The sequence below is a fragment of the Podarcis melisellensis genome (genome assembly GCF_964234715.1).
Source record: "Podarcis melisellensis genome assembly, chromosome: 2".
Classification (NCBI taxonomy): Eukaryota; Metazoa; Chordata; class Lepidosauria; order Squamata; family Lacertidae; genus Podarcis; species Podarcis melisellensis.
The window spans coordinates 47,218,764-47,231,336 of record NC_138529.1 but is presented as its reverse complement, the minus strand read 5'-3'; the positions used below and the strand labels follow the sequence as shown (position 1 = coordinate 47,231,336).

General features: G+C 39.1%; 1 protein-coding gene and 1 long non-coding RNA gene across 3 annotated transcripts in view; one reads left to right on the top strand and one right to left on the bottom strand.

Annotated features, from left to right (window-relative positions):
* SLIT3 (slit guidance ligand 3) overlaps positions 1 to 12,573 on the top strand; it is a 396,000-nt gene that overhangs the window by 348,393 nt on the left and 35,034 nt on the right. For both annotated transcript variants that reach the window (XM_081899114.1, XM_081899113.1), the window contains exon 29: positions 8,257 to 8,350. In XM_081899114.1, the coding sequence (XP_081755240.1) occupies positions 8,257 to 8,350 (94 nt within the window). The remainder of the gene's footprint in view (positions 1 to 8,256; positions 8,351 to 12,573) is intronic.
* Positions 1 to 12,573, bottom strand: part of LOC309363150 — a 413,995-nt gene that overhangs the window by 379,175 nt on the left and 22,247 nt on the right. The window lies entirely within an intron of this gene.

Below are 12,573 nucleotides of genomic sequence, written 5' to 3'. Positions count from 1 at the left end.
AGGGGCGCAGCCTGGGAGTCATTTTGGACTCACAGCTGTCCATGGAGGCACAGGTCAAATCTGTGTCCAGGGCAGCTGTTTACCATCTCCATCTGGTACATAGGCTGAGACCCTATCTGCCTGTGGACTGCCTCGCCAGAGTGGTGCATGCTCTGGTTATCTCCCGCTTGGACTACTGCAATGCGCTCTACGTGGGGCTACCTTTGAAGGTGACCCGGAAACTACAACTAATCCAGAATGTGGCAGCTAGACTGGTGACTGGAGGCAGCCGCCGAGACCATATAACACTGGTCTTGAAAGACCTACATTGGCTCCCAATACGTTTCCGAGCACAATTCAAAGTGTTGGTGCTTACCTTTAAAGCCCTAAATGGCCTCGGTCCAGTATATCTGAAGGAGCGTCTCCACCCTCATCATTCTAGCCGGACACTGAGGTCCAGCACCGAGGGCCTTCTGGCGGTTCCCTCACTGCGAGAAGCCAAGTTACAGGGAACCAGGCAGAGGGCCTTCTCGGTAGTGGCGCCTCCCTTTGGAATGCCCTCCCACCAGATGTCAAAGAGAACAACAACTACCAGACTTTTAGAAGACATCTGAAGGCGGCCCTGTTTAGGGAGGCTTTTAATGTTTGATGTAGTACCGTATTTTAATATTTTTTGGGGGAAGCCGCCCAGAGTGGCTAGGGAAGCCCAGCCAGATGGGCGGGGTATAAATAAATTATTATTATTATTATTATTATTATTATTATTATTATTATTATGACACAAACAAAGCAGCATCTTTCCTCTCAACTTGAAATAAGCAAAACGGTGTTTTCAAGCATTTGATGTGGGGTGGGGATACTGCATCTCAACAGACTCGCTGGAAATAATTTTGAACAGGGGCTTAGGATGGGATTTCAGCGTTGATAGTGGCTTTCATTGAGTTACTTCTGTCTCTGCTCAGAATAGCTCAAATCTAAAGCTCTTGGCACAAAAAGTCAGTCTGTGGGGAAGATTTTCAGTCATCTTCCACTTAAGTCTATAACAAAGCTCACTGGGGTTTGTTTACCTGCTTGCATGTTCGTCTTCATTATTTCAAGTGTGCTGCTCAGAAATGAATGGATATTTAGGTTCAGAGATTATTGCTTTGTATTTCAAGAAAATCTATTTTGATCATACTAGGGAAACAGAATTTTATTACTGCCTTGTGACTTGTGTGCAGCTTAGAGCTATTTCCTGTACTGACTCTCAAAAGAGTTTGGAATTCATTTGTATATTCTTCATATAGTTGTATATTTGATTTTTTTTTCCCCAAAAGAGAGTGATTGTAAAAGTGTCTTTGAATTTAGATGAAGTACACTAAAGGTTGGATAATTTAGCTTGGCAAAGAGAAGTATCAGAGAAAGTAAGGTATAATTCAGTGAAATATGAAACCTACCTTGTCTAAAAGCAGTATGTAGGTTAATTTTGCACATAATCTAGGAAGGCTCCCCCCCATTACAGCTGAGCATGATCCCACAGCTGAATAAAGATAGGGTCAAATACTGTTTTAACCTTATTTAAAAATATTGCAGCTGAACAATTTTACCACCAGTAATATCTGAAGTGGTACCAATTCAGTTCTCAGGTCAAAGGCCTGGAAACGATGCCTTATGAGGAACGGCTAAGGGAACTGGGCATGTTTAGCCTGGAGAAGAGGAGGTTAAGGGGTGATATGATAGCTATGTTCAAATATATAAAAGGATGTCACATAGAGGAGGGAGAAAGGTTGTTTTCTGCTGCTCCAGAGAAGCGGACACGGAGCAATGGATCCAAACTACAAGAAAGAAGATTCCAGCTAAACATTAGGAAGAACTTCCTGACAGTAAGAGCTGTTCGACAGTGGAATTTGCTGCCAAGGAGTGTGGTGGAGTCTCCTTCTTTGGAGGTCTTTAAGCAGAAGCTTGACAACCATATGTCAGGAGTGCTCTGATGGTGTTTCCTGCTTGGCAGGGGGTTGGACTCGATGGCCCTTGTGGTCTCTTCCAACTCTATGATTCTATGATTCTATGAATTATGTCATCCTTACAAGGATCAAGCATGGCTGGTTTCTCATGCCTAAAAGTTAAGAATGGTCTGGCAGTTTGTAGGTTTCTTCTGGAGAATATTGCCATTTGATAGACAGATGCTAAAATTACTGCAAAATTCCACTAGAAAAATCTCTTTTTGGCTTAAACATGGTCAAGATTTTATCCCTAGTGACTAAATATGAAACCAATAAAAATGCCTTTGACATAAAGCACCTCTTCTGTTCCTTAATCTTTTAATCTGTGTTGAGTTGTTCTTGTTTTGTTACTTTTTGTGACCTTGTTTGATTACAGAAATACCTTGGAAAGATTTTGTGCCTAGAAGTGGCACACACTTTACTTTGCAGTGTAACCTCCACATGCAGCTGCTGGGTGACCTTGGGCTAGTCACACTTCTCTGAAGTCTCTCAGCCTCACTCACCTCACAGAGTGTTTGTTGTGGGGGAGGAAGGGAAAGGAGATTGTTAGCAGCTTTGAGACTCTGTAGGGTAGTGATAAAGCGGGATATCAAATTCAAACTCTTCTTCTATATCAAATCCAAATCATAATATAGTAGTAATGTACCCTAAATAATGATTTTTTGGCTTCATAACCCAGTAGTGGGTTTCCCTGAAGCATTTTGCTTGCCTTGGGCTGCAGGACTACATGAACTGTGGGTCTGCTTTAATGCTTTTATATGTCAACATTGCCCACTGCATATACATTGCTAAAGGAAAAAACCTTGCCAAAGATTGTTTCCAGAAGTCCTAGTAAATATATGAACGCGGTGCCCACTGTTTTGCAACTTTATGCTATTTTTTTCTTTAGTTGGTTGCAAATGTTAGCCAATTGTATAATGCACATTTTATTCCTGCCTTTTTGGGGAGGGGAGTTGCCTTTCAATATTTCCCCCCCCCCCCAGCTTTGGGCTCTGCACAAGATGTTTCTGAATAAAGCTGAAAATATTTTCCATGTCCTATTTCTTATTATAATTAATATTAAAAACAAATGTAAGGAGTGTCCTATATTCAGGCAATGGAAATACAGAACACATGGTATTTGGCTTTACCTTAACCAATCAGCTATTAAAATTGGAAGAAAATTTGGATATATTTTTTTAAGTTGTTGGTACACCCAGTAGTTTCCCCTTCCACTGAACAAGTTAACAATATGATTCAGATTATGGGTTTAAAACATTGAATGTGGCATGAAACAAATGGCATGTATTCTGATGTGGTAATTCCATTGTGGTAAATTGGCAAAATAATTAAATGAAGCCAGCTCCATGGAGATTGTTTCTATGTTAGCTTGTTGTTTAGCTGCCTTAGTTCTGGAGTCATAGGAGGTCAGGATGAGTCAGTCTTAACATATTGTTACATTTCACCCCAATCTCTGAACACCACAAGATTCCAGGGGTTGCAGGCTCGTTTTAACCCAGAGTCTATGTTTCCGAACAATGAGGCACAACAGAGCTTCTGGTGTCTTCATGATATATGGCTTATTTACACATATATGCAACTGGAGTCTACTGGGAAAGGTTCTCCAGCTTTACATTCCAAGAGTTTCTGACTTCTCCCATAGCCATAGCACTGGATTCAAAACAGACCTCAGCATCCTGCTTTTTTGACCTTTGCGCTTTCAGTTCCAACATCCACCTTGCACCACCATCCCAGCTTACAGGGATTTGGTGGCAACCAGATTCTGACATACAGGTGGAGAGTCTCCCATTAAAAAAAAAAATAGACAAGGAAAAGTTCCACATGAACTTAGAACATTTCATCTGCTATATCGAGCAACGAAAATCCTGCTAGCATGTGAGATGCTCTGTTTCAGTCTACATATCTCTTATTTACGTTATCAGTGCATTGTTTTGAAGAAATTTGCAGAATTTACAACATGGGTTGCTTCCAGCACACTAGCCATTTCATTTAGAATATCATAATTTGTTCTGTTTTTACTGGAAATGTAACTGACATCACCAGTCTACTATTTGTGTGTGTTGTTCTCATCAGAACAACACAGACCTGATTTGTTTTAGTGTTTTGTCTTGCAAATGTAATTGCAGGATGAGCCAATCCAGCATATTTAATAGTGCCAGAACCAGGCAGTAGCACAGAGTTGAGAACTAGGCTTCTACTGGTGTCTGCCTGAGCCTAACTACCAATTACTGTGCAAATAACAGAAATGAAACTGAAACTAAAGTGCTTTGCCCTTAAGGAACACTGTCAAAATTACTAAATTGTGTAGCTATGGAACAACCCCAATTTATCGAATGCCAGCCAGAAACATATATAACAGTATAACAGTATGGATTTACAAATTGCTGTTGAGGCTTTTCAGGGCTGCTGTTTCTTTCATTAGAAACTTCCTCCTTCCTGCTTTTTAAATTTAAGTAGTTTCTTCCTGTTCATTCCTTATGACTTTGGCAGTTGTGAGTTGTCTCTCGATTAGGCAGTTCCTGTTCTTGTTGCTTTGATTTCCCCTTAGTAACCAATTACTCATTTATTATATTTTATGAGTTAAATTGTACAAATAAAAAAATAAGACAAAGCAGCGCTAAAGGATCCTAGTGCGCAACTAGGAATGTCATTCACACATTAATCCAGTGCATGATAAAGTTTGTTACATATATTATTTTAAATTTAAGCTACTTTAAACTGTTTTAATGTTGTAACCTGCTCTGGAACATTAGGGTGAAGGGTGGTGGGTGGTTGTTGTTGCATTAAAAAATGCAAAATATGAAAATATTAGTACATTAGAGAATGCTAGTACAAGCCAAAATATAATTTGTTATGTCAAGTAAATTACATTTTTGGTTTCTTGTTCAGTTTGGTATGGTACTGAAAAAGATACTTTTTATTTCAAGCAATGCAATTAAAAAAACTTTTATGACACATGGCATCTATACCTAGAGGCAAAGAATTAGCCCAAAGGCAGAGAGTTCTGTTTTTAAAAATGTATTACACAGTATTTTGTAATTTTCAAAGCTTTACAAATAAAATATAATAAAATAGAGGTGATAATAATAGATTAAAAAATCCTAGCTTATATGTTTTAGTTTACATGCAAAAATTGAGATTAAGAAATGTGATGTCATTGAGAAGTGATTCAGGAACAAGAATTAAGCTTCATGCTGTGAATCTGTAGGTTTAATAATCATGTGCCAAAATTACCCCACGGTTCCATGTGGATAAGCACATTGGAGACGATGTGGTGAGCAGCTCAGTTACTGTGGAAATGATAGAAGTAAGGTTAGATTTCTTGCTTATTGCATAATTAAAATGGCAGATTTAGGTCTTGTAGTTCGGCAGAGCAAGGAACTAGATGGTAGCTCATATCTTTTATATATCAGGAAGAAGCTTTCTTGTAGAGGCATAGGGATGACATATGGTCTAAGAAAATACAAAATTCTTAAGATTTTCTTTCAGAAATTACTTTTGGGCTTGACAAATTTGAGGAGTAAGTAGCACTGCTTCAATTTTGCTAAAAGTCATTTTTCTAAAAGTGTATTAGTTGGCTACTAAATATGACATTGAGACAACAATCTTCTACCTACTTGGAAGGAAGCTTCATTGAATCAATGAGTATAAAATTGTGTTCTTAATTACACTTGAATTTATTATAGTGATTTCCAGCCTGGTGTGGTCTCAGGGAATAAATGATATCAGTGGAGAAAAATGATGGCATATAATTTAATTATTTATCTGAACCTGCCTCTTTATTTTTTAAATGAAGATTTCAAATGTAGGAGAGATTGGTCATGACCCAGTAGTTCAGGCAATAGTTCTGTCTGTTAGTGAAGGATGACTTGTTGAATAAAATTAAGCTTCATATGTTTGGCCAACAGACAAAATATAAGATATTTACTACAAATCATTGGTACTAGAAAAAATCAATTTCAGCTTTAGCAAAGTTCTCATTTCCATAATCAGTTGTGAGATCCTTAAAACTATTGGAAGGCCTGGACCATTATTGACAGGTGCCAATTCCTGGTAAGATGGTTCTACCACTTTGTAGCTGTGATGCTCTGAAAATTGCCTGGATTCTCCAGTCTCCAAACATTTGTTTTAGTATTTGAATGCAGTTCCATTATAACAAATCTGCAATGCCAGCATAAATTCATGCTTTGTGGTTTTTTCCCCATGTGCTCAGACAATATAAATTATTATTATTACCGAAGCATCCAACATAACTAGGTGCTGTACACAAGATAATATGCACTATCCTGATTTAGAAAAGAAAACTCTCTGGTTTGGCATTCTCTGCAGAACTGAACAGGTGTCAGCTGGATTTATAACTGTTCCAATACTACCTCAAACTGATTTCCCCTCTTTTGTAAGAAAATCCCAGGTTGATACGCAATAAGCCTAGCACTTTGGAGTGTCTGCTGGGAACCAGCAGCAAGTTATGAAAGTGGTTGAGTTGTGCTGTAATATACTTTTTGAATACTCATTTGGTCATTCCCCTGAATCTGACTTGAGTTAACACTGCTCCCCTCCCTTCAAGCAAGGTGAGTGCCATAAATTATTTATAGTTAGGGGAACCCCATGTGGTTCTGACTTTGTTCAATTCCTTTTGACATCATTTACAACAGACACTTAGCTCAGGTTTGTGAGTGCACAGTGCTTTAGCCATAAGCACTAGTAATATTGTAGGATGTTATTGTTTGGTTTTTCCCTCCAGTAATGAGTTTTGTCATTAAGCTGAATATATAGCAAAATATGGAATTGACTCTGATCTGTTTGCATATTTACAGCTTCATTTTTGCCAGTGGAAGTTTTTTTGTTGTGGCTATTTAGAGACAGTTATGTGTTTGAAATGCATGTTGGGCTATCTACATATATAGGACTTATCTGTGCAATTTTACATTGTGGCTCAAACTGCTCAGTAGACTTTTAGAACAAATATGTTATAAGGGTTTAATAAACCAGATATTACATATACAAAAAGGGTTTTGCGTCCTCCATGGGCAATATCTCAAGTCTAAGTTACAGAAGTGTAACCAAATAAGGCTGGATTTGAACATTGTGGATCTGTTCATTGTGGATCTGTTCATTTTAACATTGTGGATCTGTTCATTATTAGTAGTTAAAAATACAAATCTAGACCTTAGACTGAACAGGTAATAACTAAAACCAGCTGAACTATTCCTTGCCCTTGAGCGCCATATTACTTAGAAGACAGCATATTCTTTGGGTTCAGGAGGTTCTGTGCTCTTTTAGTAGATGTTTATTAATCATATGAAGTCTTCAATCTGTTTAGCATTACAAAATAGACTATTTTTACCATTTTGAATAAACTTACAATATTCTTGCAGGAAAAATAAAACATTGGCTCTCAATGAAAGTTAGTGCTTTGTTCAAAACATTTTTGCAGCAATAATGTTACTCCACATGTTAATAAATGAGTCACTAGTTCTCTTTGCTGCTGGATCCAGGGACCTTGTCATGTGGTCAAGTACCAGTTAAAGCTTAATGTTGTGCCAAAGCAAGGAACAGTGTATGTGATATTACTCTCTATCCTGTTGTAAAACCTGTTCACTGAAATGGATATAATTATTGGTGTAAGGTAGCGAGCTGCTCCAAATCCAGAGGGCAGCTGTGGCAGTGTGTTGCAACAAAAACAACTTACTTTTGTGGCACCTTGGGCAAACAGGTTTATTGTGGCCTGATAACACTTCATCAGATGCCTCTTCATCTTGTCCACAAAGGCTTAGGCCACAATAAAGGCTCATCCATGCTTATCTTTGCTCTGACTTCCATGCATGTCCGGACTTTCCAGGTTCATGTTTGACAGCTTATAGTTTTGCCCCAGCATTTCCCCCACAAAAACCCACTCTTTACTGCTGCATTGAAGCAAAACTCAATCCACCGAAACCCCAAATTGCTGTTTGCTCCAATTCTGCGGTAAAGATTGGGTTTTCACAAGGAAAGCATTGAAGAAGAAGAAAAGATCACTCTGACACGGAGCTTTGGAGAGCGAACTGCGCCTTGAAAGCACAGAGGAACAGTAAGTGTGGATAAGCCCTTAATCTGTGCCACAAGATTCAGCTTGTTCAACAGTTTGTGGGTTCACTTTTCTTTAGTCCGCACACCATCAGACCTTTGCATTAATCTGTTATTCTTCAATGGCCATTTGTCCCTAAACCATTTTTCCACAATAGTTCAAGAAAATCAACCAATGTCTCACATCAGAGTTGTTTTTAAAGCCCTCTTTAATTTGTTTCTACCCCAGGGGAGCTATGTGATGAGGTGATCAACCACTGTGTCCCAGAGCTAAATCCTTGCAGACATGACTCCAAATGTATTTCTTTTGACAAAGAATACAGGTAAGCAAACACATACTGATAGTTTCAGAATGGGCCATTGTAAACTACATGGGGGAGCATGTATCCTAATTAACAAATTTCCTTTGAGTGTTGTTTTTGAGAAATGCCTATAGAATTCCACATGTGAGGATGAAGTGAAAAGAGGAGTCTGCTCTTTCCAATCGGACACTTTAATTTGACACGGAATCCCCTTTACAGTCCTTCTCATCTCACCACTCTTGGTGCTTCCAATGTTGCCTTTTAGCAATGTAGCCACCGAATCTCTCTGTCTCTGGACTTAGTCACCCTTAACTTTTGTCCACATTTTCCATGCCCAGTCAGCACTTTCAAGCTGTGTCAGAGCACCTTTTTTTGTTTTCTCCGGACCGAATGCATCTGAGGAACAGCATTAGGAAATGGAACTGTTCTCACCTGAAAGCTGTTTCTCAGAGGTGTTAAACACATGGTGTGGTGGGTAATGCCACCATCTTGTTTCAGAAGTCAAATAACGCATATGTTTGTCCATTCCTTGTTTCCCTCCTCCTTTTGACCAGTCCATTTTATGACAAGCTATACAAGCCTGAGGAGGAGGAGTAGAAGAATTGGGAGTGCGCACACATTCCTGCTCTGAGTCAAGACAGGAAATTGATCCAGAGGAGGAGGAGGAGAGCAAGTAACAGACAAAGATCTGTGTTTCCTGTCTTTGGGCACTAGAGGGCAACATGCATAACCTACCATGCCATGTACTCACTGCTGTTGGAGAACCATGGTGGCTGGGGAAATAGCAAATTCAGTATTCTTAGTTTTGGAACAAGATGCATTAACAGGCGCATAGCAGGTATAGAATCAACGGCAAGCCGAAGGTAATATAGATTGAAATATAGTTGGAGAGATGGAAATTTCCAAAAATAAAGGCACAAGACTCTAAAGCGAGGTCCACAAAAACTAGCTTTGGAATTCCACAGTAGCACTTAACAGAGAATCTTGAACTATAATCCTCTTCAAAGTGAAGAAAGAATGGTAAGTTAAATGGTACCATTTCAATTATCCCTGCAAAGCATGATGTCACCATTTATGGAGATAAAGGAAATCTGGTAATTTGTTTCTACTGTAATTAGTAGTTACTTGGGGGAGGGGAATACTTACTCAGCAGTAATAAAACAAATGCAGTAACACAAGGTGGGAGAAATCAGCACCTGGGGAAGTGAAAGCAATAAATTGAAGTATTTTGCTGCAGTAACATATTTTGGATCACTTTTAGTATTTTGGCCTCCATGGCTGTGATTATTGAAAGGGGGCATATATATATATATTGGCCCCTCTACATAATTAATTGCAATTTGCTCATTTTTATTTTAAGAATTTCTATGTCATTCTCCGCAAAAATGTCCAGAGCAGTATATACAGTTAACTAACTGAATGCATCTCTCACAGAAATAAACCTGTTGTTCCAATTGCCCAGAATGTACGTATTAGAGTATTGTTATAAATAATCTTTATTATTCTAGAGCTTGGAATTACTACCTGACAGAATAAAGCACTGATTTAATACAGCTCTTCCAAGAAAAGTGGTGGTTCTATCATTACTGTGATAGCCAATACACATCATAAAAGTGATCCATAGCAGCTTTGAATAGGGACCTGCACATCGTTCATTATTACATCACTTTATATTAGGACAAGAGGGATCAATAAAGCAACAGGATTAAATGCTGCTATTTCCTCCCATAGCATCTTATGATGGATACCGTTTGCATGCCAGTGGGCCTGAAGCATTGCTGAGCTGTTTTGCTATATATTTGCTACATTTTTGAGAAAGAATAGTCCCGGATCTCCAACTTGCTTTTTTTCTGTTCCAGAGATGATTAATTACAGAATTATTGTTCTGAACGGCAATAGAATTCTGAAATAGTGCCTTCAGACAATTGTTCCGGATTTCTAATGTTTTGTAGGTGTTTATGTGATGTGAATGAGTGCAGGATCAGGTATATAGGCTGTGGATGGAGATTATAATGGAGAGCTGGTGGTGTACAAACTTGTCAAAAGAGCATGAAATCATTAGATTGTGAGGTAAGCCAAAAGAAAGAGAAAAGAGATACACTATTCATAGGAAAATGGTGAATAATGATAAGTGCTCTCAGACATGCTGAAAAGGCAGGTCCTTAGGGAGGATTTAGCAGAAAGTTTTAGTGTTCCACCAAATAGTTCCATGTAGCACCTTCACAAAGGCTGCTGAGTTCAGAAAATGCAGAGGGAGAATTGCATGCTGTTGAAAACCTATAGGTTACCTGATTTTTAAACACATGTTCCCAAGGTATTCATTTTGTTTTTATTTATTCTTTCATTATTTAAAATTATAAGCCACACATCCAGTTTAAAAATTCCAAGGTGACTTGCAATAACGTTTAAAAAATTGAAATTACAGGAAATAAAACAGCAATAGAGGCGGTAGAAGATATGGTTTGGTTGACCTAAAATTTCTGTAATTTTCTCCTCTAGTCAGATGCCTCAGAAGTGTAGGGAATAAGGAAGATGCCAGCTCTCAAGGTCCAGGATTTGAAAGCTAAAACATTTCATTTATATTAAAAGCCGTTCCCAGTTGCTGTTCTTCTGCAGCTACTTGGTTGTAAAATAGATCCAACTGTGCCAATTTAGAATTTTTGGAATTAAATCAGAGCTTTGGGACCTGTTCTAATGTTACCTGGCTGCTGGCATTCTACCTAAGGGAGCGATTGATTTAGTCTTTGAGTATCATGTTCCTTCTTCTATTCCTCTATGCCTCTCCCTTGCCCCTCTCACCAGAGGTGGTTTTAGGATAGTTAGAAGGTTTGGCCACACCCAACACCGTGCTGCAGTGGGTGCCACAACAGTGCTGTAGAACAGAGTGTAAGAGGCAGGGGCACTGAATGTTGGCATCACACAGGGTGCTACTGAAATTTGAGAGCTCCAAGTCTGCCACTGGTCTCACTCTGAGTAAAGGGTAAAGGGACCCCTGACCATTACGTCCAGTCGTTACCGACTCTGGGGTTGCGGTGCTCATCTCGCTTTATTGGCCGAGGGAGCCGGCGTACAGCTTCCCGATCATGTGGCCAGCATGACTTAGCTGCTTCTGGCGAACCAGAGCAGCGCACGGAAACGCTGTTTACCTTTCCGCCGGAGCGGTACCTAAATATCTACTTGCACTTTAACATGCTTTCGAACAGCTAGGTTGGCAGGAGTAGGGACCGAGCAAAAGGAGCTCACCCCGTTGTGGGGATTCGAACTGCTGACCTTCTGATCGGCAAGCCCAAGAGGCTCTGTGGTTTAACCCATAGCACCACCCCCCGTCCCACAAATAAGCTGTGATTAACTAAATGAGAGATCTTCCAGTAACAACTTACCTGCAATGAGGGGAGTAGAAGATCTAATATCTGAGCCAGCCTTATGCTTCCCTGTTGATCAAATCAAGCAAGTGCTTATGCTCTGTAATAATAGTTAATATTTTGTAATAGCAATTAATAACTTGTAACTGGAGTAGTGTGTTTCCTTGCACATTCAAAAGGGAGAAGACCAAATTCTTTTGTTGCTGGTCACTTTAAACACCATGTCTCTGGTTTAAGTGGTTACTTAAACATAGAAAAGGCATATTCAAAAAGAAGAACAGACCAGGCCATCAATTTGCATAAAATTAGCACATACTGATTTTTATTATTTGTATGTATAGATGCAAATTTAGAAATAATTATGATAATCAGAACTATATTACATCTCACCATAGTAGGGGAAAGTGTGACCTGTGTTATCTGTCAGCCTGCTGCTGTCCAGGTTCTAACTGTTGAGAGGCAACTTCAAGCCCTTGATCTTCCTTCAAGTGGTTCTTTATCTTTAAACCAGACTTTGACCCAATGGTCCTTCAAATAGGGAACAGGACCACCCTACCTTGATTACAACCTATCCTGTGAAAGTGAGCACAATTCATACAGCTTCAAATGCTTACGGTGTCTGCATATAAAACAAGTCTGACTCTGAAATATGTACGGTCTTAACTTGCTTTGGGCTACAGGAATGGAAGTGTATAAAACTACCTTCGTGTATCAATATATAACATACAGATGCAAACTACAAATTTAGAAATTAGTAATCCAGATACATTGAAAGACTAGAAATCTGTTTCCCCTGGGTACTATTTAAACACCCATGAAACATAAGATGAATCAGTTTCCATATCTATAGATTGTCTAGTCTCTGTCTCTTTTATGCCCTTA